Raw genomic sequence first — 23,730 nt, 5'->3', positions numbered from 1 at the left:
TCAATTTGTTTCTTCATACACGTAAAAGAGTTCAAGTGAGTCGGCCTTTTAGTGTGAAATCCATTGTCACCTTGGCAATGTCTAACAACAATTTGCATTGGATAATTAGCCAAGTATCATATCAATTACCTTTTGCCTTATTTCAGCACTCAAAACTGCTTGAGTTAGAGTCAAAATTAGTTTCTTGCCATGTGGAAATAATTTAAGTAGATTCCAGAATATTGCATCGAAGTAGTAATAACAGTTATGGAAAATCAAAACTAATCTGTTGAATCCATCCGAACCATTGCAGCCATAATAACTCCATGTATTAAGAACATAAACGCTTGTTGGCCATTCAAATTGAATCACTAACTGTTTATTTCTAGAAATGTAAAGTAAGTGGCTAGACGTTATTATCCCAGCTGGTGATTCAGTCTAGCTGTAACCATGGTAAGTCAGCATACAATTATGCATATCATGCTGTGACTAGAGGACAGCATCTGTTACAGAATGTTGAATAATAAAATACTGCTGAAAATAGAAATAAATTGATTTTTAGACTATATTTAAAAAGAGAATAATTATTTGTATATATTAATATAACTTTGTCACATCCTTTTTATTGGCCTTGAAATGTCTGTACTTGCTGATCAGTGGTAGAGGAAATGTTCCTTTATTTTGAAAAGTCAATAAGTTGTTAACACTTTACTTCAGTAAGTAGAAATAATATGTATTCATCAAAGCTACAACATTATCTGATGATAGTGCGATGTATTTAATCTGCTATACAAGCCATTACGTAGAGTTATTGGAATGAGATGTAATGATCTACATTCTTGTCCACATTCTTTTTTATAAAACACGATCTGTGGATTCCCTTAACCATTTTCATGCTTATAATAACTACCCAAAACAGTATGGGTTTTTTTTGGAAAATTTAAATCACTTTTTCTTGATATCACAGGGATTTATACAGGATTCTAAACTAAAGGCACTCAGGAGACAAACTGAAAATAAGATACCATTTTTTTTTTACTCAGTTTTATTACGTTGCTATTTTTTAAAAATCAGTGGTATTTTGACATTGTTCTTTCAGAATGATTCCAGTGAAATAGGGAGTAATATAACAATAAAGCCTTCCTGGTTATTGTTCCTGTTATAGCTGAAAGACCATAAAATTGGTTAGCAAGATATCATTTATATATTTCTACATGAATAGGGAAATTTTAGTGTAATCTGAGGCCAAATGTCACCCTTTGGGTAGGTCTTGATAAATCCCTGTATAAAGGCCATACAAACTATTTTATCAAATGATTATGATCATAAATATTATGACAGTTGCACAATGTTTGTTGTTATGGGGGCTGTTTCATAAGCTTTCCAGATTGATTCTTTATTTCCAAAGCTAAAAAACTGTTATGTGTATCATCTTACGAATGGTATATACGCACCATAGGAATGGTATATGTGATTTAGCAAACGACATATCCTGAAACCACATACGCTTTCTGTAACTGTTATTATCTGGAGGACTCATTATACAGCCCCTTATTTGACCTTGACCTTACTACCAGGATGGCTCAGAAGGAGGCAAAGGGCTCAAAGCCACCAGCCCACTAAATTTAGTCTTGTGTGGAGGGGTGTGTATTTTAACAATTTCTGGTTGGGTGTGGGAGAGGTGGATACTAGACTTGATATGTGGAGGTGGGACTAAATGTTTTCTGTTACTCTCTAGCTTCTTTTGCGTTTCTTTTATGGAATCTTTGTTTCTCTGGTTGTATTCTTTTTATCCTAAGTTGCTTGGATATTAATGCAATGCAGCAAAGCTGTGTCTTTTCTAGACAAGATTTTAAAAACATTATTGATTCAATACATGTTCATAGCCTTAAGCCATTTCTGAAAAGCAAAACATGTTACTCTAATATTTGAGAAATAAATCTATTAATGTGATAAAGCTGATCACATGTATTTTGTATAATGTAGTGTTTCTTCAAGGATCCTGAAAGGGCAGGGCGATACAATGTCAGAAGGATCACACCTATCAAAAAGGGCATGGAGTGACAGATTTCTGAGAGTTATAACAAGTTATATAAATCTTAAATCTAACAAAGCACAGTTATTTCATGAAATTGTGTTGGATATCAAAACTCAGGGAAGAGTGGTCAATGTGTCTAAAGTGATTAGTTTTTGAAATTATGTATGGACAATATCATCAGATATATTAGGTCTTGCATATTATGGTAAACCTGCATGAATCTGGTCAGGGACATATTCATGAGCTTTTTATTTTTGCTACAGTCCTTCAAACTCTTTGGATATTTTACGTTTTGATTTTTACAATTTTGCTTACCTTTAAATCCTTTGAATCCAATCAATTTTAGCTCCTTCAAACAGAATGTTTGTGTGAGCCTGTGGCTTGTCTGTGTGTCATCCGTTATCCATGTATGGCAACCATGTTGCTATACTGCCTTGACATTGGGCTCAAGTCTGTGAGTGAGTAAATCAGGTTTAATGCAACTTTATAAACCTATCTCCAGTTTTGGCTGTATTAAATAAGGCTTCTTCCAGAATCAAGTAGACCTCTGTTGTGACTTTGCACTGATTATTTCTAAACCTCAGTTTTGAAGCACACATTCTGAAACCTCATATCAATTCAAAATCTATGTTTTGAAATGGTCATTATTTAACCTAATATGAGGTTTTGAAGTGTCCATTATTGCAACATATGTCATATTTGGGATTTCACTTTCTTAGTAAAGTACAAATTCTAGTACTTTTTTCGGTTGAGTCCCATCCGGGATTCGAACCTGCACCCTCAGAGTCAGGCACCTAATCGCCAGCACACAAAGTCAGGCGGTTCGGTTGAGTCCCATCCGGGATTCGAACCCGCACCCTCAGAGTCAGGCACCTAATCGCCAGCACACAAAGTCAGCCGCCTGACTTTGTGTGCTGGCGATTAGGTGCCTGACTCTGAGGGTGCAGGTTCGAATCCCGGATGGGACTCAACCGAAAAAAGTACTAGAATTTGTACTTTACTAAGAAAGTGAAATCCCAAATATGACATATGTTGCATTTGACCACTTTCTAAATGGCATCGTGTAATCATGTCCATTATTGGTGATTGATTCAAGTTTGCCTTACTATCAGTGATCTGAAAACATCACAATGTTGAAAACTTTCAATATATACAGTGACAATAACTGGCTTCGAACCTGCAACCCTTCGCTCTCTAGCTTGGTTTTATCCACTAAGCTATGAAGGACTACTGTGAAGAGTGACATTGTTTGTCAGTATGAACCATGTGTTCTTCACAAGATGGGTACTGCAGGCAGCACATGTGCAGGACACTGGGAGCATACAGAGCATGTGCATTATACATGCAAGGTATGGCATTGGCTGCCAGTCGCATCCCAATTGGCACTGACTGTTCCATCATTTGCCGGCTGTTCCATCAATGTTGTTCTGCTCAGTACATGTACACAAAACATTTGCAGAACATATACATACATATTAGTGTTTTACATTCATGTCAGATAAAACACTGTCCAAGGTTTTGGTAGCAAAGATAAACCCTTCGAGTCGTGAAAGATCCCTCATCTATTGGTTTACATTTTGCTACCAAAACCTCGGAGTCATGTTTTTTACTTTATGTGAAAAATAATCCAGTTGCATCACATCATGTCAGTTTAGTATTGGTGGAAACTCTGAAGTGGTATAGGGGTTGACCACTCTTGTGAAACCTGAGAGTGGATGTTGTCCTGACACACCTTAACAGTGCAGAGTTGTACCCCACAGTCATAGATTTATGGGTTGCCAAGGACTTGCAACATTCCACAAATAACTGCAGCAGGAGTCGGGTGGTTGTTGGCAGTTTGTGGGGAGAGTATAGGTGTAGGGGCTGGTGTCCTTCATGTTTGATTCACACGTAGATATGATGTGTAAAGCCCATGTCTTGTGTCCCTTGTGGTGATATTGCTGGAATGTTGACAGATGTGTCCTAAAACCCTACTAACTCGCTCTCACTTGCGAAAAGGGGTCAAACTAGTTTTATCATGATAATTTGACATGTACCAAAAACCACCCTGCACTCACTCACTCACTCACTCACGATGAATTATTTAGTATTTAGGCTGTCAAGCCATCTCTACCTGTTTTTACATGAGGGAGTTTAGTTTTATTCTGCTTTTAGCAATATTCCAGCAATTTCACCAACACCAGAATTGGGCTTCACACATTGTATTCTTTTGGGGAATCGAACATGATGAGCGATTGCTTTAACCAACAGGCTTCCCCTCTCTTTAAGAGTCAAAAGTGTCATGAAAAAGTGGAATATGTCTTGTTCAGTATTTCAAATTCAATTTTTATCCATTGTAAATACTGAGGTGAGCTATTGAGCCTTATAGTGCCATTTCTGTTGTAAATCATGTAATGTTTCTAAGACTAACAGCCATGCTCTGAGTTTTTATGTAGTATTAATGCTATCTGTTCAAACTGTTTGCATCTCTGATCAATGTTTAATATTAATTTACACAGCGTTCATCTCACTTCTAGAGTATATATCAGTGCATGCATTTAACCACCTGAATATATTCTGTATTGTTTCCTTCATGAAGCTATGGAAGTCCTCTAGAGGCTACCAGAACATTTCTGTAACTTTCGAATGAAATTATTCTGTTATTTTTTTTCTTCATGCACCGTTCAATATAAAGGGGCAAGGAAAAAACTATAGCCGTCTAGACGAAAGTTCTTTTAGAATTCTGGAGGTAAATATACCAGCAAGCAAAGATTTTAATTTCATTTACATACATTCTGCCTTTCTTTTCCTTCATGCCACTTATTATTAAGGGTCAAGGAAAAAACTATAGTCGTCTTATTCAAGACTGCTCTAGTTATGGGACGTTTCAGGGCGGTCTACAGGTGAGATGGAGCTAAGCTGCCAGAACGTTGCCCCCAAAACACTGAAACTCTTGAACTCTGATGGGCTTACGTTTTTGCAGCTTGATTTATTACTAGATCTTTGGTTTGTAGATTTGATTCTGTTGGACTGTGATGGTGAGGTACTGTGTGTAGCAGCACATTCATTTCTGTTGGGTTTCATTCATCTCTCGGTTTTACGTTTTGGTTCATTCGGTTTCAGCGGTAGCAGAGATGAGGATTGTGACTCAGACTGGCTTTTCAGGTTAAGGGATGACCAGAGATGCCAACCGCTCTGATTTGGGAGGCGTTACTTCAGTTTTTCATATGCAAAATCCACTCTCTGATTTGTCTAAAGACTCAAAGTTTTTAGAAACTATGAAATATATGTTTTTTAATATAGAATGTTTTAAATGTGTTCATTTGAGTTAGGTATTATCTGGTTAAGTATGCTAAGAAATTGCATATATCCAGACTATATCTAATGATTTTCACAGGGAGGCCTACCAGACCCCACTGTCAAAAGGGACCTGAGCCTCCTCTCACCCCCAACTAGTACCTTCAGGGCTCAGAAATTGCTTATAGCAAGGCATGGCTGCTTTCATTTGATTCAGGGTTGGCATCTCTGGATGATTAGTAACTGTCACAGTTAGTGTCTTGAAAAGGGGCCAGTTTCATTAATTGTCAAGATTAAGGTGGAATGATTTGTGTATTTGTTGTATTCAGGTATCATGATTAAGGACTTAGTATCAGGATTAACAGCAAAAGGACAAAGTGTCAGAATTAAGGACTGACAGTTATGTGATAGGACAAGTGACTGGCATGTGTGAGGATTAATAATTGTCAGTTACATGTGAAGATTAATGGCTGACAGGTATGTATTAGGATTAAGGCCTAGTAGTTACGGGTTAAGATTGAGGGTTGACTGTTGTGTTATGATAAACATTTACTTATTGGGATTAAGGACTAAAGTTATATGGTAAGATTAATTCCTAACAGTTGATGGAGAGGTGACAATTATGTATTAGGAATAAGAATCAAATGGGTTTTACCATCATGCATAAGAAATCTTATGTTGATCATGATGATAGTTGGCTAATTCTGTATTCATAAGGATCAAGGACTAATGAGTTAAATCTTCTGAGTCCTGGATATTATTAAAACACTTTTTCATGTGGTTAGGTTTTGCTTTTCTTATAATTAGTATCATAATTCAATTTTCAACAAACTAAATATTACAAATACTTCCCATCTCCGCTTTAAGGATTTCTTGAAATTTTAAGAAATGATAGTTTATTCACCCACATAACCAAAGCATGGAAAATGAAAATCTTTTAAATCACAGTTGCGCTATTGAACTACATAAAGATTTCTTAAACATTTTGACGTAAACGTGTGACTTGGAAAGGGAGCTTTCTTAAGTTTAATGATAATATGTTTAATTTTCAGGACAAAAAAAAATCATTTTTTTAAAACCCAGCTAGATTGCCTGGCACAATTTATAATATTTTTCATGATAAATTTGAGCTGAAGGATACATTACGTAGAGAATAGTAATGACTGTTTCTATGGGTAAGCACAGTACCATTTGTGTTTCATGTTTTCAGAATTTAGGTACGTCTTCTATTTTATGTCTTTGTACATATAGTTTCCTTGAGAATGAGCGAGGACCAAAGTTCTGTATAGTGATATTCCTTATTTTGATCCATTTGGCCAAATGCGTGTCTGTGCATTATGATTTCTGAAGTTTTGGAATTATCAATTTCTGCTAGATAATTAACCTGTGAAGATCCAGGTTAGAAACACTCTTCGCCAACCCACTAGGTGACAAACGTTATTGAGTGGTCAGGCTGACACCTCATTGTATCTCAATTGCACTGATTGATGCTCATGCTGTTGATCACTGGATTGTCTTATCTAGGCTTGAATATTTACAGACAACAGTTATATGTCTGGGATATTGCTGAGTGCTGCAGCAGTTAAAAAACCCATACAAACTTAATATTTTTATGGAAAATAAATTTTCCAAGCTGATTGCTGCATTATACAAATAAAAACATGTGAAATTAATATTTTTACAGAAAACAAATTTTACAAGTTATCAAGCATTCAACAAAGTTCACCATTCAAAATATTCATGAATGACATGAGTGGTTGAAGTAGCAGAAACACATTCTCTAAAACTAATTTCCACATATTAGATACCATTGTTTACCATATGTATGTAAACAGTCAGTAGCAGTCCTGTTGTTCTTTGTATGTTGTCATGGTAACAGGGTTTATAGTGTTGTCATGGTAACAGTACAGTGTGTTGTCAAGGTAACTGCATAATTTGTCTTGCTACAAGGCATAGCCTCAGGCTCATCTTTGCTATTTGCTGACGGTTTGGTCTTTTTGTTATGCACGGTTGTCCATTGTTGCACAGCATGGACAAGGTAGCATGAGTTGTCCGCACATCTTGGTAATAAAAAATAGTCTTTGCAAGAGTCAGTGAAGAAATTTTCAAAATGATGCTATGTCAATGCTGATTACAAAATTCCATTTAGAAAGTGCTAACATTAACATATGTTTGTCAACATTATTTTTTAAAACAAATTTCAGCTTTTGATATGCAGTGGTTGAAAGTGAATATTTTTGTTAATGATTTACTGCATCATGCATTGAATGTTTGAGATGACAAGGATAGTCTACAATGTACATTTGGGGTTGGAATATTCAAACAATCATGATTTTTGCATGGGTACTTGGATTTGCACTTGATTCAATGATTTTCCTCAAACTTTCCCTTTCACCACCGAATACTGTTTTCCACACTTCACTATAACACAGATAGATGTGTCTTGATCTTGTGTTGTAACAAATATTTCTTTTTTTCACACAACCTTTTCTGTGTGTTTTTTTGCATGAAGTTTATAAAGGGCAGGAAAATCTTAATTTTAGTGTATTAATTACAAATAGTGTGCCTTAATTATACAAGTATGTAGGAAATACCCTGGTGTTGACTGTTTGATACTGTTATAGAAAGCATATTAGTCCCGAGTGCAGGGTTATGTCCCTTAGTTCTTCCAGGATTTGCTGATTATATATCCTGGACAAAATCAGTTAGGGATATTGGTATTTTGGGTATTGATATTTTATTAGTGTGTCAGTGAATAAATAGATATTATTCAGAATTTCAGAATTTGTCTATATGCCTAACTTTTTTTGTCCAGTATATGTTGAAAACCTAGATTCACTCTGATCCCTTTGTTGGCACAAAGCATGTGAAGCTCGATGATCAGCCACAAAATGTTCTTTCATGTGAAGTTGACAGTGAAGTTGACATGATCTTGTTTCAGTACTGTGAAAAGTAATGTTAAACTTTCTCACGTTTTCACTCACACATTCACTCACACACTCAGTGCCAGTGGGAGAATGAACTCCCCAGACACTGCTGCACATACTTCTCATGTTTCACTGAGACTGGAGTTTCAGTAATAGAGTAAAATAAGTTGCCAAGTGTATCACCAGTATTTAAAAAAAAACTAAATTAAAATTGAAATTGTAACTAATGTTATCAGGGATGTTTATGTGATTTCAACCATGTTCTACACATGTTTGATTTATTACATTCACATATGTAAACATAGGCCTATAAATTGTCTGATTCTTTAAGTGGAAGTAGTTTTTGGCACAAGAGCTAGTTTTTGCCCCAAGCTTTTTCAAGGAAGTGAAAGGAAACTGAATGGAAGAGTTCCAGATTTGTTTAAGGTTTTTGCCACTTGTCCTTCATTTCTTTGATGGGGTGGTGGGGTGGATTAAGACTTGGGTTTGATTCAGCACATGGGTATAATGTGTAAATCCCATTCTGATGTGCTCTGCCATGATAATGCTAGAATATTGCTAGAAACAGTGTTAAACTATACCCCCTCACTCGTTTATCTGCTTCTCTACATTCTGAGATCCAAAAATGTAACTGTCAGAAACATGGCCGCTGTTATTTGAACATGATGATGTCTTACCCATGCTAACAATATTTATGATCTTCTGATAGTTCCATAATTGGACGTTTCCTGTGGCAGAAAGGACTTTGTCATACCATGACTGTATGTTATTGCATGTTATTATTAGCTGGGCAAATTCTGATTACCATTTGTCTAAGGTGATAGTGCTTGTACTTTCTGATCAGAAGTTCACGCTGTCAGACGTATTTGATGCATGTCATTGTATCCCAGCTGCGTTCATGTTTTTGACGTCATCACTGTCAGTATCAATGCTCCAGACTAAAATATTGATAGACTACTGTTATACAGCGGGACAACTGAGTGTGGTCTTAATTATACAACAAACAAATGAGACATATGCTTTGGTGAGACTAAAGCTTGACAAAGGTAGTAATTTTGTTGTCATACATGAAATTCTTCCTTCATTTCATATTTCTCTGTCTGCACGTTTTTCTCTTGTTTTCTTTTTCAGATGTGGCTTACTTTATTTTTTTCTTAATTTGCAATGTTTTTATTTATAAGAGGGAAGTATGCTTTAAATGCCTTCTCTTTTCTTAACATACAGAATTATTTCTCTTCTGTCAAGGTCATCTCTGAATGCTAACTTGGTATAAACCTTCCCTTTTAAATCTGATTACATTATTGATATTTCAGAATTCTTTGAAAATAGACTTGGTGGCAACATTAATTCATACAGCATGCTAGTTTTTTCTCATAAAATGTTTCTATGTGTTATGATATTTTTTGAAAATAGGATAGCTCGATGTGTATTTCTTGCTAAACAACAAAAATAGTGTTGAACAGTGAACTGAATTATCACATAAAATTTGAAGAAAGATTTGACCATATAAATGAGACTGCTAACCTTGCATTTGAAAGTCCCAATTGTCAATATCATCAGGAAGCTGGTTACATTAAATCATTGAGGACATTGCAGATGTTACGTTATGGGTGAGTGAGTGAGCAATGCTTCATGTCAAAGTGGGGTGATCAGCAATTGTGTACATAATTATTACTGAATGGTCCCTTACGAGTGTGCTGGTTGGTTTCCTTTATGGCAGGAACAGTCATGTGGAACGCTGGTGTCTGTGCAGAGTTGTGTCCGTTGGACACACCAGAAACTTATGATTGTGTATTCAAATCTAGGTCTCATAAAGTTTCTTGATTGTCAGCACCATGCCCACAGTGATGAATACTTTTGACCTGCATCAGTGTAGGATGTACTCCCACATCATCAGGGGCGGTGACGTAGTGACTAGCTTAGTGGTTAAAGTGTTAGCTTTCATGTGGAAGACCCATGTTCACCCACATGGGTAAAATGTGTGAAGCTAATTTCTGGTGTCGTTGATTGTGATATCGCTGGAATATTGCTAAAAGTCATCAAGCTGACATGCCATGATTGGACTATTGTTCAAAGGGACATTAATCCAACTCACTCACTCACTCATGTAGGTCAAACCAGGAAGTTGAAATTACCCTTTACACTTTTTCATTTTTCCTGTCTCATATTTATGTATGGAACCACTGGAAATGTTTTAGTGTAAGAGTTGTCTAGGGAGTGAGATTGTGATGACCCAGAGTTCCTGTTGCAGGGTGGACGACGCAAGGCCCAGCCTTACCAACCATACAACCGTAAAGAGAGGACAGCTGAACACTCGTACCAGCTGTCACGGTGGACACCATATCTCAAGGACATTTTAGAGGTAGGCACACATGAACAGATATGTACTGGTTTGATGCCAGGCAGCCAAAGGTGCAGAATGTTTCAGAGTCAAGGTTCACTTGTACAAGTGCATATAGGCTGAAGGATGTAAAATTGTGGAATGTCTATGGCAAATATATGTTCCCAGAGGGAATGTAGTGTGAAAGTTGCTAGAAGCAGTTATTCAAGTTTGACCTGTTTGGATGCTTTAGATATTTTTCAGATTTTAATGAATGCCTGATGTCTACATTGGTGTCATTGAAACCCTGAACTGGAATGCAGTAATGTTAGTTACTAGTACTAGTTATGAAGGTGTAGCCTTGTGGTTAAAGTGTCAACTTGTCATGCTAGGTTTGATTCCCCTCATGTTCACAATGTGTGGCTTCAAGGATAATTTGACTAGTTTGCATCCCCAGCAAGAATGGGTAATATCTGTTTAAGAGACGGCCACATTTTCCTGAACAGCTTTCCAAACACTGCAGTTTCCAAACCTTTGTTCCGTTTTACTCATCCAGTTTAAGCTGATGCTTGTGCACCCATGTATACATAGGAGAGGTTATGGAGTAGGTGTTTACATTGTTGTTGCTGTTGATACAGGATGCAATAGATGAGAAGCTGGATGGGAAACACTTTACCTTCCTCTCTGGGGGGGTGTCACGGTCTGCCATGTCTGCTCGAAGGTAATGTCTTTTTTTTTCCATGCTTATAAGTCAGTTGTCCTATAAACAGTTTTGAAAGATGCCTTTAATAATTACAGAGGTATTCAGGATGAGATTTAAATGAAGACCTCACTTTATGACAGTTAGTCAAAGTGTGAACTATTTTTATACTCAATGAATGAACGAACTATATTCCACAAAGTTGCATTAATTCATTACTGTAATTCTACAAAAATTGTCCACTTGTGACTGAGGCTTATTTTTAGATCCGTGAGTGCCAGGTATATTGCTTCATTAGTCAGACAAATGTCTTGGAGACATATATGCAGTAGAGTTATTTGTAAATGAAAGACTTTCCACTGACTTCTATGTTCTAGTGTTCCCAGCGCACGATATGGCCATTGGCACAAAGAGAAGGGCCAGTCAAGTGCTCGGAGCGGACCTCGACTCATGGTGTTCATCATGGGGGGAATGACGTACTCGGAGATGAGGTGTGCATATGAAGTTACGCAATCAGTGAAGAACTGGGAGGTCCTTATAGGTAAGTTCTGCAGAGAATCAATACATTTGTTTGGGTTTTCTTACACATGGAACAATATTGACCATGAAGTGGATGGTCAGGCTGTCTGACTAGGTTGATGCATACAGCTTCATCCCAGTTGCAGAGATCAATGCAGAATATGAACTTGAAAACTTTATGGATAACAGATCCTGCTTGACAACAGTCAAGAATAACTGAAATCTTGATAACTGAAATCTAGCTGGAATATTGCTGAGTGCAGCATACCCAAACAAACAGACATAGGAAACTTGTTCATAACCTTCATGTCTCTATACTACCAATTCTACACGCCCACTGATTCTCTGTCCATCCACCCTCCATATCTCATAATTCACTGATCCATTCTCTAGCATCTTTCTGATTCCTGAACTGTTCGAGTTAGAGTTGGTCTTGTCCATGCTTGTTGTAACAGGCGACCAATGGGATCAGGTGGTAAGGCTCACTGACATTTTTGACACATGTCATTGTAATTGAGTAGATCAGTGCTCATGCAGTTGATCACTGGATTGTCTGTCCCAGATTTGATTATTTCTAGACCGCTGCCACATGGCTGGAATATTTGCTGAGAGCAACTTCAAGTAACAAAAAGAGAATAAAACAAACAAGCAAAATAACATCTTTCTTTACTGTCAGGTTCAACAAGTGTGTTGACCCCAGAGGGCTTCCTGAGTGACCTCCGTGACGTCAGCTGCTGAGGACAGTGACCCATCTGGGTCAGCACACAGTGTGCGGACATGGGACCACTTGCCACACTCTTCTAGGGGTATCATAGCTGTTGTATCCTGCAGGCACAGTGGTGCTGTGTAGTGTAGGGCTACCAGGGCTACCATTGGATATTCAGATCACGTGTCAGTACCTACCCAGATTTGGGTAACTCGACAGGATAAACAGTGAAATCCTTGTTAACTCACTCTATAAATACAACTGTGCTGTTGACCCTGTGGATTATGGTGCAGGGTGCAGTGCTGTTGTGTATATAAAGCATGCAATAACACTTGAGCTCATGAGTTTGAATGCTAGATTTAACCTGGTGTTTCATGGTTCAGTCAGCTGTGTTACAAGGTTTCACAAAACTGGTAAACAGCTGATAAACCATGATGAGACTGGCGTACAGTTTACAGCAGCATTAAGCCCATTTCCCTCACTCACTCATGAAGTTTTTAACATGTTATTTCACCATTTCTTTTGATGGTCCCTGTCAAATCCTGTGGTTTTGTGTAATGAAATTCTCTTTGTTAATGGCAGACATGGTTGGCTAAGTCAGCTGAGACTCTGCATCACTTGGGTTGGGGGGTTCAAATCCTGTTTTGCCCTGAGTCTATGTCTAGGTTTGTCAGAACAATAAAAGTGGTTGTATTTCTGGTTCTTTCCACACTAAACTGACATGACGAGATATAACTAGAATACTCATTGTAAGCAATGTTAAACCTTGATCATTGTTACAAGCAAGGGTCACTAGATATATCCCAATCAAGGTGTTGAGGTAGCAAGGTTTCACTGTTAAGATTTCAACCTCAGTGAGTTTCTGTGAGAAGAAAAATTCAATCATTAACCCAAAGATATCACAAACTGGAGTCCTGGTTTTAAGACAAAGGTTCACATGCTTTATGTCACTGTAGCACAGGCAGAGTAGACATTCATTTCTTACTGTTCTTCATAAAATAGTTGAAGCATGCACTTCAGTAATTCCGATTTCATATTTTCATCTCTTTAAAGATAATAAGCACCTTAGAGTGGTCATACACATTATGATGTACATATATTATGAATTTACACATTCCCATTTTTATTATGAACTTTGAATATGTATTTTTTTCTCACAATTTGGACTTCTCTGACCTTCAGAACTAGGGTAGGGATGATGAAGGCAGAGTGAAGAATTGTCTCCCTTGGGTATGCCAGGAACCTGTTTTTGACTTTGAAACATGGTTCAAACTGAATATATATCAGGGTTTGTCAGCTCCATGTCCTAGTTGATGGTTTCACCAAAGTGACACACGTCATATATTACTTTCCATTACAGTTAACTGACATGCCATGATACAGTAGGAATATTACTACAAGTTGCATTAAACCATCCTCATTCTCTAGAACCAGGGCTATATTGCCTGAACATTTCATGAAGACAATTGTTGAGGTCCAAAGGCATATTGCCCTGGTTTTAAGGATACTTTTCAATGTATTAGTTGTACAATAGAAATCATTATAAGGCAGTACTCTGTCTTGGTTAGATGTCAACACATCCATCATGTAAAGTGGAACCCTGTTTTTGTGGAAACCTCTGTTATCGGGACAGTTATAAGTCTGCATGTACATGTTTCTTTAGATTTGAACTTGTCCTTCAGAACTGGATACCTGTTTAAATTTTGGACCAAACGCCAGTTAGAATGACATATTCTTCAATGTCATGGTAGAACTATACTTTGCATTATGTGAAAGTTGGTTTGTAGACCATCGTCTAGACAGAGATAGGATGTTCTGATATGTAGCATGCATAGATGAGTATTAATAAACATGTTTCATGTTAGACAAGGTCAAAAATGTCTTTGTTCCTCATGATCTTTTCAAGACTGATTTTAGAACAAGATCTGTATAGTCTTGAATTACATACCACCTATATTGATAAAGGAGTCAAAAAGTTATGTAATTCTCAACTCTTTTTTGAAAAAAGTGTGTGTTTTAGAAACTATGATATTTTTAAACAAGCTTCTTCTAGAGGCTGATCTGGTGGCATAGAACTGGAAATAGCATGCTGTAGCACAGATCAGTTATTACCCAAAGCTTGTATTTCACTTTGTGAAGTATTGTGTTGCTATGGTAACTGTTACCATGAATACTAAGTATTATTTTACTGCACCTTTACCATCAGGTTGTTATATTCAATTCCTTGATGTAATGAGTTGGAATTCTGACTTCTGAGGTTAATATATACCTGTTGAATGTACAATATTGTGCAACAGAATTCTTTCCCTGAGTGTAAAATATTAAGGCCAGAGTGATACAATACTTTTGTGTACTAGTTTTGAGAAATATTGAAGTAAATATTTCTTTTGATCAAAAAATACTAAACTGATTTTAGATGTGGTGACTTAAGGAAATAAGAATATTGAAATAGAATGTCTCCTACCCGAGGGAGATAATATATTAATGAGCAAGACGTGATCATTCCAGGTCAAAGAGGGCAATGAATAGCCTTGTGGTTTAAGCATTCGCTTTTCACGCCGAAGACCCAGGTCCAATTCCCCGCATGGGTACAATGTGTAAAGTCCATTTCTGGCACCCCTGCAGTGATATTGCTGAAATATTGCTAAAAGCGGCATAAAAATATACTCACACCAAAGCAAATAGATTTTACTATAATTGGCATCCAGACATTGTCACAGCCAGAGTGTTCGATGTTGAAGGTGGCATAGCATTTCACTACTTAGTGTTATGTCCAAGATCTGTTGATTGTGAGTTTAAATCCTAGTTTATGACTCTTTGGCTGTCAGCACCTGTGGATTTCACACTGGTTTCCTATCACTATGGTATGTCCTCTCACACCACATAACCTGCTGTGAGATGACTGAAGTACTGTTCAAACTGATGTAAGACCCATCTCACTCACTTTAATACCAATATAGAGATCTCCTTGACCAAATTTGCACAAGGGGAGACAACTGTTGAAAGAATTCTGTTGTACACTGTGGAGTATTTGTGTAGATAGGTGTTCCATTATGTACTGACACGTGCAATACAATTTCTGTGATTCTAGTCTGTCTCAGACTAACACCCTTACATGCTATCTATGCTGGTATTGTTTCATTTCATTTGTTTAGAATGTTGCCATGGTAACATTTAGGAGTATATTTTGATGGTGAAAATATGAAAATACAGTTTGTTCATAAGAACTAGAATGGTTTGCTGTTATTCATCCTCGATATCTCCAGGGTATACGTTCCGAAAAGTCTCCACTATACCCTGGATGCATCTACGAGTCGGCCCGATAATTGGATTACCTCCCTTTGCTGGCTTCGCTTTCTCACAGTAGCCAATCAGCAAGGCCACCATTATAACTGAACTTGCCAGTGTCAACAAAGGTAGCAGTTGCAACTGAGAAGGTTTGCTCGCCGTGCGACTCACAATTTGGGGAAATCACACAAATTTATAGGCCCGAAACCTTTTTAAAAACATATGCAAGAAATCCATCTACCTCTTTCAAAGAACCTCTACATGGTTTGTTTGCCAAGTTTAATCGGTTAGATATTTTAAAAAGCGAAAGTGAGTTGTGATTGGTTCGCTCAACTTCCCAGCGTAGACACCTGATTTGATTAAAAGCTAGCCAAGGGAGGTAATAAATTTATCGGGCTGATCTGTAGATGCATCCATGGTATAGTGGAAACTTATCAATGTATGCCCTGGAGATGTTGAGGATGGCTGTTATTAGCCACTATTTTATTTTAAGATTGTATATATATTGTTTGACCCTTACAGGGTTTTGATGGAAGATGACAAGAGAAGTTAATTTTTTTTAGAGAAAATAGCACATTTCACATTTGTTCTACATCATACACGATCCTGTTTCTTCAACTTCTTTCTCCATTATATAAAATGTTTAATCATCTATTTATTTTTATGTGTGGATTTCTTACAGCAGTCGAAGAAAATGAGTGTCTGATCAAATAATATTGGCTTAAAGAGTTTTTGCCCAGGGTTTGAAATTATCAATAGCAAAGTGGTTCAAAGAATATAACTGGACCAAACAATTTGTATCGATTTAGACACAGTTTATGACATGAGGAATGAAGCCAATGCGATCAGTGTTTTGTATGCTTGTTATTTGTTCACTGCCCTGCTAAGGTCTGTCAGTGCTATTAATATTTCACCAGTCCTATGCATGTCAGAATTTGTACAGATTATAAGTACTCTGTTAGAAGCTCAACTGTATATATAGTGTTGTCAACAATAAACAGTGTCTTACACTTAGCCTTGTGTTGTGTCTATCCAGTTGGTACATGCAAGATTCTTGTAGAGTGAATGAGCGAGTTGAGTATTACGCCGCACTCAGCAATATTCCAGCTATATGGCGGTGGTCTGTAAAATGTCTGGACCAGACAATCCAGTGATCAACAACATTGATCTGCGCATTTGGGAACTGATGACGTGTCAACTAAGTCAGCGAGCCTGACCACCCAATCCCATTAGTCTTTTATTATTCTACAATGGAACCTTCACGGGTCAATTCTTGTAGAAGTGAAATGGTATACCACTGTATTAGGAGAACCATGGTATTTTGCCTACGGTTTGGTATACTATAATGCAATCCCAAGATTTATTTTCGTTTTTTGTAATCATTTTTATTGTGTCGCAGAATGAACGTTTTCTTCATTTGAAACGTCCAATATTGTGATTATTTGTTATTAAACAATGGAAAGTTTGGCTCATGTAAATTTTCTGCATTATGATCATGTTTCATACACTGAACTGACATGGACTGAACCGAAGGCCTCGTACTGCCCAATACATCCTGTATGGTGGTGAGAGTACTGTTTCAAGCCTGAAATCTGAGTGAGCATGGGTATTTGAAGACTAGTTCTAATCCAGGGCACTGTTATACAAAACAGCCACAGTGGTAACACTACCTTAGAGTTTGTTAAGGTATGGGAGTTGCAGTCACCTCAGCACTAAGATCGCTTTGTACATCAGCAACCAGACATTCAGGGGTAGGGCTGAAGTTAGGTGCAGGGTGGGTTGGGAAAATGTTACCTGATGATCACATGATTATCCTGTGATAATGGTATCAGGGATGAGATAATCAAGGTGTTGACATCCTGAGTACGTACACCTTTAAGGATTAACAGTCCACCTCCACTGGTAAAACATTGACAACATAGGCAGCTGTTCTGATCCAAGAACCTAGGTATACCATCTTGTAGCCTGACGTATACATGATACATAGATGCCTCAAAGGCTCCTTGGATAATGAACACAAATAACCAACACTTTCAACTTTAATAGAATATTCATTTCAAATATTAGCTTGGTTCAAACAGAACAAATGTAAAGTTGACCCTTATTTGTAAAATCAGATTTCGACAAGCCTGTTTTGTACATTAAACATACAAATAAAATGTTCAATAAATTGTGAAATGATAAAACAAATTAACACAACTCAACAATAGGTCCATCTTGGATTGTCTTGTTCATTTCAAGTCCAACATTTTGGACAGCTTGATGTATCATCACATGAAAGTGGCATGAAAATGAAAGATGTGAAAACAAATAAAAAATGACTTTCACGGAATCTGATACAATTGCATATCAATACTGCATCGCTATCAGAGTTGATGTAGACAGAAAAGGGCCACTACATGTGAATGAAACAGTTTTTACAAACTCCGCGCAAATTGTCGAGGCAGGGACCAGCGCAAATCAATCCTATGCCTGCGCCGTGGTTCAATGAAGGCACCGAACAGGGGCCACACAGAAAACGGGTTATCCTTGGCTCTTAGCTGCTTGTTGACTTTGCCCACATCAGGAGCTGATTCTTTTGGTATCTTGTCATCCACGTTTGGCCTGTTGGATGGTGGAACTTGGGGTTTGCTTCTTGGTTTCTTGGTTCCATTGGACGAGGATCTGGCTCCCACTTTGTAAGTTTTGGCAGCACGTCTTGCAAGAGGAGAATCTTTGGTGACATAGATGATAGTATTAGGGTGATCTGGACTTTCGATGGGGATCAGGTATGGGCCCCTATCCCTCTCGTAAGGGCATTGTCGTCTGATGTGACCGATGTGTTTACAGTATAGGCACATCGATTCTCGGTCTCGCAGGGTAATCAGGCCTTCGTGGGTTTGGATTTCAATCCGATGTGGCAGTTTGCAGAGTTGGAACCAATTCATCTCGACAAGAACGTTCCGAACAACTCGTGGCTTGCGGCGTTTGTAGTCAACCTTCTCTCTTGTAATCTTCACAACTTTGTCAACGTATTCCTTCAGCGCATGAGCAACGTGTGTGTCGGAGACTCTCGGAGGCAGTCGATGGATGCGGAGTGAGTAGGATGCCCCCATATGTGGGGAGACGTTGTAGCGGGAGCCCTCTGTGCTGAATGGAGACAACTTTGACAATTCCCCTAGCGCTGACTTGTCGTTAAAGGTTAATGCCCATTTCTGTATCATGGTCGTGCGGACAAATGCTTCAACGCTCTTGTGGAGGTTTTTACTCTCCAAATACCTGAACACAGCGTCCTTGTCAAACTTCCCTTCAGTACAAAGGATGTCCGCTGTACGGCCGAGCAACTCTTTGTTGAAAAATTCTTCAGGTATTGCGCTTACGTAAATAATGTTTTGTTCAGACATGTTTCAAGGCTTCATTGATTAACAGAAGCAAAGTTCATTAGAAAACTCACCACGTGTAATGTCCACGTTCTCTCTCGTGTCAACTCGACTGTGGTGTGTGGACAAATGCCTCCTCGCGCGTGCGCGAAGGACACAATCATGTGCAAATCGTGCAAAATCATAGGCTGTCGTCGGCGGTTCAGAGTTCAAAAGGTCTGTAGTGTCTCTGACTCGCACAGCAATGTTGTAAAACTACCAATAACAGCACATCTGTGTTTTAGTGTACGGTTCATCAGTAGTAAAATATTACGTAATCGTTTTAAGTGTTTGGTTTGCTTGTTTCTTGGTGCGACGTTTACAAATATGAGTTTTGAGGAACTGTCCTCTTGAGATATTTCAGTTACTGAAAAACACTGTATTCATGCAATGAATGTATCGGTAAACTGCAGCACAAATCAATCGTAAATTGTTTAACGTGAAATAGGTCTTGTCCAAATCAACCCACTCGACACCTAACACAATCACGATCGTGTGTGCGCTTAGTGTAGTATACGACAAAATGTTATGGATGTCAACTTCTTCTTTATTGTTTTCACAACGTTTCTGGGCTATTCCTTGCCCCTTCATCAGGTGGATGCTAACTAAAAGTTAAACAGGATATATATACTAGTAATGTACATGAAGCCAGAAAGGTAAAATATACAAAAGCTGGTATGGTGTTGTTACAATGGATTAAGCAATAGAGGCCAATGTATTTCATTGGTGTACAAAAGTGTGGGATTTGGGGGGTGGGGGTTTTTGGGGGTGGGTGGGGGGAGATGATAGTATACAAAAGCTAGGATAAGATACTAGGGGTGGAATGATGCTGTAACACAGGGTTTGCAGATGACTGGTAAAGTCTTGCGTGTAGTGTGTGATTTTGTTTGTTGTTTATGACCGCATTCAGACATATTCCAGCAATACAGCGGTAGTATGTAAACAGTCGACTCTGGATCAGACAATCTACTGATCAACGTCGTGAGCATCGATGTACGCAGTTTGGGATGCGATGATATGTGCTACATGTAACATGAGCGTATGGATACAATTTTATGCCGCTTTCAGAATGACCATGTCTTGATTGATCTGTATGTGCTACACTGATGCTCGTGGGTCCTCAGGCTGTGAGAGCCCCTTGAACATGCGGTTAGAATATTGCTTTAACAACCCATGCTTGTCATAAAGGTCGAAACCCAAGACGATCCGGGTTAGAATTGGTCTTCGACAACTCTTAGAGTCCTAAGAACTAGGAGGCGACTAATGGGATGGGCTGGTCAGTCTCGCTGACTTAGTTGACACATGTTTTATCGTATCCCATTTGCGTAGATCGATGCTCATGCTGTTGATCACTGGATATAGGTGGGGCATTGCTGTGTTGTGTCAATCAATCAATCAATTAATCGTCGTACGTCCTGCGTTACTTTTGGGATTGTCCCGACCCGTGAAGGTCCGGAGAAGAATAGGTTTTCAGCAACCCATGCTTCCCCCCAAAAGGCGACTGTGCTTGTAAGAGGCGACTAACGAGACTGGGTGGTCAGGCTCGCTGACTTGGTTGACACGTCATCGGTTTGCAGTTGTGCCGATCGATGTCCATGCTGCTGATCACTGGATTGTCTGCTCCAGACTCAAATATTTACAGACCGCCGCTATATAGCTGGAATATTGCGAAAACTCGCCAAGGCTTGCACGGCTGGTCCTAGGCAGGAGGCCGGAGTGGTTAAAGCGTCCGCTCGTCATGCCGAAGACCCGGCCCATTTGTGGTGTTCCCCGCCGTGATGTGACAGGAACAATGCTAATAGAGGCGGGAAACTAAACTCACTCACTCATTGTCAGGTGTTCAGGAATCACTAGCAAATAGTGATGATAACAGGTGTTTGCGAAACGCAGAGAGTATCCTACCCTTTGTGGTAACTGTCAAGCCAGTCTTAACTACTACAGGTTTCCTTGGAACAATAAAGAGCCAATCCACAAAGTCATAGTCATAGCTCTATAGATTATCACAGGCTTATGAATGCCGCAGCTCTATAGATTAGCACAGGCTTATGAATGTCTTAGCTCTATAGATTATCACAGGCTTATGAATGTCGTAGCTCTATAGATTATCACAGGCTTATGAATGTCGTAGCTCTATAGATTATCACAGGCTTATCAATGTCATAGCTCTATAGATTATCACAGGCCTATGAATGTCATAGCTCTATAGATTATCACAGGCCTATGAATGTCATAGCTCTATAGATTATCACAGGCCTATGAATGTCATAGCTCTATAGATTATCACAGGCCTATGAATGCCGCAGCTCTATAGATTATCACAGGCTTATCAATGTCGCAGCTCTATAGATTATCACAGGCTTATCAATGTCGTAGCTCTATAGATTATCACAGGCTTATCAATGTTGTAGTTCTATAGATTATCACAGGCCTATGAATGTCGTAGCTCTATAGATTATCACAGGCCTATGAATGTCATAGCTCTATAGATTATCACAGGCCTATGAATGTCATAGCTCTATAGATTATCACAGGCCTATGAATGTCATAGCTCTATAGATTATCACAGGCCTATGAATGTCATAGCTCTATAGATTATCACAGGCTTATGAATGTCATAGCTCTATATATTATCACAGACTTATCAATGTCGTAGCTCTACGAACGTTTCGTGGATCGGGACTCAGGGTAGAAAATAGAAGAAGAAGAGTGAGTGAGTGAGTTTAGTTTTACGCTGCACTCAGCAATATTCCAGCGATATGACGGGGGTCTGTAAATAATCGAGTCTGGACCAGACAGGCCAGTGATTGACAGCATGAGCACCGATCTGCGCAATTGGGAACCGAAGGCATGTGTCAACCAAGTCAGCGAGTTTGACCACCGATCCCATTAGTCGCCTCTTACTACAAGCATAGTCGCCTTCCCGGGGAAGAAGAAGAAAAGAAGAAGAAGAAGAAGGAGAAGAAGAAGAAAAGAAGAAGAAGAAGGAGAAGAAGAAGGAGAAGAGGTTCCATGCAGCTTTATAAAACAAATTATTATTACGAGTTGTAGGCTAATTTTCGCTCTGTCTCCGGTCACTAGTGGGAAAAACGAATTTAATTCACGGCATATTTTGAACTCAAGTCATCACCAGTGAAGACCCGGGTTAGAATCGTCCCATAAGAGACGACTACCGGGATCAGGTTCTCAGGTTCGCTGACGTGGTTGACACATGTTATCGCATCCTAGTTGCGTAGACTGATACTCATGATGTTGATCACCGAATTGTCTGGTCCGTGTTGGAGTACTGACTGACTGCCGTCATACAGCTGTAATATCGCTGAGTGCGGCGTTGAACAACGGATAAACGAACCACAGACTTTATCGACTTCATGTATTTCTCACATTCATCGAAAAGCAACAGATTATAGAAAACAGTCTTATTCCACTTCATCTGTTTCATTCGGAAAATATCGTAAATATCAGGAGAATGTTGTATTACATTATTAGAGATACAAAACTAGGGTTGGTATGTTAGAGACGTACAGTCAACAGTTCGGCGATATTCCAATGGGGACAAAAAGGAGGTACATTACCTGAAACACTGAAAATATTAGAATCTCGGTAATAAGTAGTGAACCTCTCCACGAAAATCATACAATTGCAACTGCTTTTATGTCTGATTTGTATGCACGTTTTCTGTCAACCTCAAGAAATTTGGTTTGGGTTTGGTTTTGCTGGCATTTTATCTTGGCACTCCCAAAACATCCGCAAAATGTGCAATACATGCATCACAAACTTCAGGAAACAAACGTACAAGAAACGTATTATGGACCTAAGTCCGCTAGAAACAAACTTTGATATCAAAGTACATGAAAAATCCCAATTTGAAATTACAACCGCTTCTTGAAATCACCCCCGTTCATGTTTACTGAAAGAGCTTGTTTTGGAGACACTACCCAACCCCTTCCAGATGACATAATAATTGTTTTTGTTTTGGAGGGACAGGTTTTACTTTTCTCTAGAAAGACCTCTTTCCAGGTTTTGGTATTCCTAACTTTATATGGAAATCAACATTCAAATGATACGTGAGTGTTTCAATTCAGTTGAAAAGTATCATTCAAGATTAAGCCTAAAGTACTAATATCTCCCCTAGCAAGAACAGAACCGCAAATATCATATTCGTAGACAGAAGCTCTACAGCACGAATTGATTTTACTTGCGCTTTAGGTATTGTTATGTAGCTTCATATAATGATCATCTACATTGTAATTACCCACCATTGAAGGTATATATGCTAGAAAAAAACCCACTTCTCCACGGTTTTGGTAGACAATGTAAAACTATCGGGGTCGGTAAATACACCCCGACTCCCCAAACATTGGTTGCGTGTTTTGTCCTGTACACAACATAGAATCATTTCAAACATCGAGAATGTATTTAGGCTCAGTACTTTATGATATCCCTGTTTGTGTAAGCCTTGGATGAAAGTCATAAGCGTCTATTGGGCCAATAGTTCCTGCTAGTTACTCAAGTGTTGTTTTTTTTTACAGTAAACGAATAACATACACGTTTTCCTAGGACAGGAAATTGAAATTTGCAC

General features: G+C 38.5%; 1 protein-coding gene across 1 annotated transcript in view; it reads left to right on the top strand.

The window, feature by feature from the left end:
* The window catches only part of LOC137273249 (syntaxin-binding protein 1-like), a 37,829-nt gene extending 21,066 nt beyond the window's left edge, over positions 1 to 16,763 (top strand). The window contains exons 13-16 of the mRNA XM_067805787.1: positions 10,472 to 10,582; positions 11,179 to 11,261; positions 11,618 to 11,781; positions 12,436 to 16,763. Of these exons, the coding sequence (XP_067661888.1) occupies positions 10,472 to 10,582; positions 11,179 to 11,261; positions 11,618 to 11,781; positions 12,436 to 12,497 (420 nt within the window). The 3' untranslated portion in view covers positions 12,498 to 16,763. The remainder of the gene's footprint in view (positions 1 to 10,471; positions 10,583 to 11,178; positions 11,262 to 11,617; positions 11,782 to 12,435) is intronic.
* Positions 16,764 to 23,730: the final 6,967 nt, after the last annotated feature.

The sequence above is a fragment of the Haliotis asinina genome, chromosome 2 (assembly GCF_037392515.1).
Source record: "Haliotis asinina isolate JCU_RB_2024 chromosome 2, JCU_Hal_asi_v2, whole genome shotgun sequence".
Classification (NCBI taxonomy): Eukaryota; Metazoa; Mollusca; class Gastropoda; order Lepetellida; family Haliotidae; genus Haliotis; species Haliotis asinina.
The sequence above is the reverse complement of the archived record's forward strand: the minus strand, read 5'-3'. Positions and strand labels throughout refer to the sequence as shown.